Source organism: Glycine max, chromosome 17 (assembly GCF_000004515.6).
Source record: "Glycine max cultivar Williams 82 chromosome 17, Glycine_max_v4.0, whole genome shotgun sequence".
Classification (NCBI taxonomy): domain Eukaryota; kingdom Viridiplantae; phylum Streptophyta; class Magnoliopsida; order Fabales; family Fabaceae; genus Glycine; species Glycine max.
In genome coordinates, this window is record NC_038253.2 from 31,920,209 (window position 1) to 31,924,442 (window position 4,234).

The 4,234-nt window shown below is 40.2% G+C and overlaps 1 protein-coding gene across 1 annotated transcript; it reads left to right on the forward strand.

Annotated features, from left to right (window-relative positions):
* The first annotated feature begins 383 nt into the window (after nt 1-383).
* On the forward strand, nt 384-1,553 carry LOC102668426 (uncharacterized). Its single transcript, XM_006601551.1, has 3 exons — nt 384-776; nt 879-1,036; nt 1,205-1,553. Exons 1-3 carry the CDS (start codon nt 384-386, stop codon nt 1,551-1,553), a joined length of 900 nt encoding a protein of 299 aa, XP_006601614.1.
* The last annotated feature ends 2,681 nt before the right edge of the window (nt 1,554-4,234 follow it).

Here is a 4,234-nt window from a genome sequence, read left to right on the forward strand (position 1 = left end):
GATGGTTTGCGACCCTATTCCAAGCAGTTCCTCGATGCCTCTACCAGTTGGAAGATTAAACTGAAGACTCCAGAAGAAGCCATGGAGTTGATAGAGAATATGGAAGCCAGTGATCATGTCATTCTCCGTGATCGAGCTTCCACACCCACAAAGAAAATTCTTCTTGAGCTTACTTCTCAAGATGCTTTATTCGCTCAAAACAAGCTCCTGGATAAGACCTTAGAGACCCTCACAATAACTCTGAGTAATCTCCCTCAACAGTTGCATGCAGTGCATCCTCCTCCATCTTCAGTCATGAACATTGGGGATGCAACATCTGTGGTAGTGCTCGTGAGTCAGGCTCATGAATGATCCAAGACAACGAATCTAACAAAGTCAACTACATGGGTAGTCAGAATCGTCAAGGATTCTATCAAGGAGGACCACCAGGATTCCATCAGAGAGGGAATTTTTCTCAGGGCCAAGGTTGGAGATCCCATCCAGGGAATAACTTCAATCAAGGAGGTCCATCCCATCAGCCTCCTAACCAAGAGCCCAACCTATATGAGAAAACCATCAAGCTAGAAGAAACGTTGGTGCAGTTCATGCAAGTCACCTTCTCACACCAAAAGAGCACTAAGTCAGCAATCAAGAATCTAGAGATGCAAATAGGCCAATTAGCTAAGCAAATGGCTGAAAGACCCACTGAAACCTTTGTGGCCAATACTGAGAAGAATCCTAAGGTAACTTTCATTAGGAGGGAAAGTGCTAAGAAGGAAAAGAGAATTGAGGAGGATGTAAGTGATGAGGAAGGAGAAAAGAAAAAGAAAGAAGAGGGAGAAAAAGAAAAAAATAATAAGAGTGGTGATGAGGTCTTAACCACTAAGACCATGAGCCAGTTAGCTTGGGAGGCCAAAATGGAGATACCCTCAGTCCAAGTGAAGAATGTTCCATATCCCTTGGTGCCATCTAAGAATGACAAGGAGCGATACTTTGCTCGTTTTCTTGACATCTTCAATGAGCTAGAGATCACCATTCCCTTTAGAGAGACTTTACAGTAGATGCCTTTATATACCAAATTCTTGAAGTACTTCCTCACAAAGAAAGGGAAATATATTAACAATGAGAGCGTAGTGGTAGAGGTTAATTGCAGTGTAGTGATCTAGAGGAAACTACCACACAAGCTCAAAGATCCAGGAAATGTGACTATCACATGCTCTATTAGGGATGTGTCTGTAGGGAAGGCCCTCATTGACTTAGGAGCAAGCATCAACTTGATGCCTCTGTCCATGTGCCAAAGAATCAGAAGTCTGAAGATAGCTCCTACGAGGATGACACTCCAGCTAGTAGACCATTCCATCACAAGACCATTCAGGGTAGTTGAAGAAGTCCTGATCAAAGTCCATCAACTCACTTTTCCGATGGACTTTGTAATCATGGACATTGAAGAAGATGTTGAGATCATCCATTCTGGCTTAGTCATTCGTGTTGGCTGCAAAGTGTGTTGTGGACATGGGGAATGGCAACTTGGAGATAAGTGTGGAGGACCAGAAAGCCACCTTCAACTTGTTTGAGGCGATTGAGCATCCTAGTGATAGCAAGACTTTTTTTAAGGTGGAGGAAATTGAGCAAAAAACTAACCTTATTAGGGGCATCTGAATTCTATGTATCTAGAAGAAGATGAAGCCAAGCCAGTTGTGAATTCTACAAACTCTTGTAGTGTCTTCCTGGGGCCAAAATAGGCCAGGACCCGAGCCACTCCAGACATTCCACCAACTCCTCCATCAGCGGTCCCTCCTCCACCTGTCGGCCAGACCTTTATGCCTGTTTCTCAGCCAAAGCAGCTCCTCCTTATGTTGCATAGCCTCCACCACGACCAGTACCTACTGATACAAAGCCTCAATCATCTCTCCCTCTAGCAACCGGTGATGACACCAAAGGCATTCCTAGCCCAGGTTGCTTGGCCAGGAGTCCAACTTCCTTCTGTTAAGGGGGGGGGGGGGTGACACCTCTGGTGTTGCTGATGATGATGCCGCATATGTAGAAGATGATGATAATTATGTTGCGGACATTAGTGATACTCATAGAGCTTGGGATCCAGGGCACACACATGATTGAGGCTCAGTTTGATTAGGATTTTTTTCTTTAATTTTTCTTTTTCTTTATTTTAATTTCAGCAGTTAATTCACTTAGTTTAATTTCAGTCGTTGAATAAAAAAAATTGCATGATAGAGACATAGGAAATTAGTAATGGGCTATGACTTGTTCTGGATAAATCGATGCACGACATACTGCATATTGATAAGATAATTGTGCAAGTTCTGATTCTTGTGAGCAGATGTTATTGTGAAGTGATGAAGTATGAATCAAAAGCACAAGAGTAAAGAGGTTGGCACGTCTGAATGGAAATCATGGTATGGTAAGCCAAGCACTTCATAAATGTCCGGTGAGATGTGTGACCTTATTAATATGAGAGAACGATTGTCCTTAATTTCCTGATTTTGCATGATTTTGAGATTGTTTGAGTACATACATAAGGTGGAAATGATCAAGGCCTTGTTTGATGTTCTTAGCCACTGATCCAAATAGCCAACCTGTTACTAGAATGAATCCCTTGCACCCTGTTGAGCCTAATATGAATAAATTGTCTTTGAAACCCAAGCCAAATGAAATTAATAACTACCTTATCTTAGGTTGTAGGAGAGCACGGGTTAAGACAAATTTACCCCTAATTTGGGGGAGGAGGATTCTTGGGTGAAAATTTTTGTTTCAGGAACACTAATAACAACACACATCCAGAGGAAACTGCATTATGAGATCAGTTGCTACAGTACTAGTGTAATTCAATTTTTATAGTTTCTATTGCTAAAAAAAGAGAAAAAAAGAAAAAATGTTTGAAATAAAGAGCTGATAACAACTAAATGCCAAATAAATTTTGTGTGCTATTAAGAATGAAATACATGAAAGTTGGGGTTGTGAAATATAAAGCCATGGGTTATCAGAAAAATATGAGGTAGGTGCTTTCTTAGAACCTAACTTTGAATCCAAAGAAAAACCATGAGACAGCCATGTTACAAGCATAAAAAGCCCTTAGTGATCCATGGTATGTATGTATGATTACCTTAACTGAGAAGAAGTGCATAGTTGAGAACATTAGTTCAATTGTTGAATTTAAAAACACTCTTAGCCGAGACACTTGCGCACTGAGAGAAACACTAGCCTTATGAAGAATGAAGTGTTGTAATTCTGCCTTGATGAAGTTTTTAGTAGCTAACATTTTTCATCTCCATGTGCATTCAATCATGCTTCCATCACAAGATCAAGACAAATGCAAGCTCAAGATCAGTCACTGAAAGAATTGAAAAGAATCACAATTATCTCATGTGTTGATACTTTTAGAACTTGTATTTTGCTTGAGGACAAGCAAAGATTTTAATTTGGGGGAGTTGATAACTACGAAATCTGAGTTAATTTGATAGTCAATTTTGGCTAATAATGATTGTAATTTCTTCACTTTACTATCGTTTTTAATGAATAACGAAGAAATTAACATCTTTGCAATTTTTTATTAGAAGAAGTAAAAAGAATAAGATTTCAAGTGCTTTAGAGGAAAATTGATACAAAAAAACTGGAAGAAAAAAAGCCTTGAAGAAAAGTTGGAAGAAATGGATAACTCACTTAGCGCATAATCCAGGATTAGCGCACACTCTCGCTTAGCGGGCAAGTCCAGGCTTAGAGCGCACTCCAGGCTTAGCACAGAGAAAGCCCACAGCGAAGCCCAAGGGCACGCTTAACGCGAAGTTAGCGTGAAAAGTAAGCTACCTGGACCTTATATAAGGAAGAGGAAGCAGAAGGGAAAGACACACCGAGTCTCAGAGCTATCCAAAGCCTAAGCCTATCCCTTAGGGGAAACCCTCCTTCTTTAGCCATTCCTCCCTCTCTTTCTATTAGTCATCCAGCCTCTTCTTCCATCCATATTAGCCCCTGAAATGTAAAGCCTCTCATGGCTATGAGAGGCTAAACCCCATTGTTGGGAGCTTGGCAAGCCAACACCCTTGTAATGTAACTATTCTTATTATCTATTAAATGCAATTTCTATTTCTATTGCTTCTTTTCTAATCTTCATCTTTATTGCATGGTTTGATCATCCATGTATTAGTTTTAGGGATTATACATTGGGAAATGGTAATTTCTAAAGAACTGGGAAAGGGCATCTAAACAATTCATTGCTAGGGATAGAGTGACTTTGTTTTGT

Excerpts from the sequence above, each read along its gene's own strand:
- LOC102668426 (XM_006601551.1), top strand. The coding sequence starts at position 384 with ATGGGTAGTCAGAATCGTCAAGGATTCTATCAAGGAGGACCACCAGGA. Across the intron at positions 777-878 it reads AAAAGAGAATTGAGGAGGAT|TTAGCTTGGGAGGCCAAAAT; the intron begins GTAAGTGATGAG and ends ACCATGAGCCAG. Across the intron at positions 1,037-1,204 it reads CCCTTTAGAGAGACTTTACA|GGATGTGTCTGTAGGGAAGG; the intron begins GTAGATGCCTTT and ends ATGCTCTATTAG.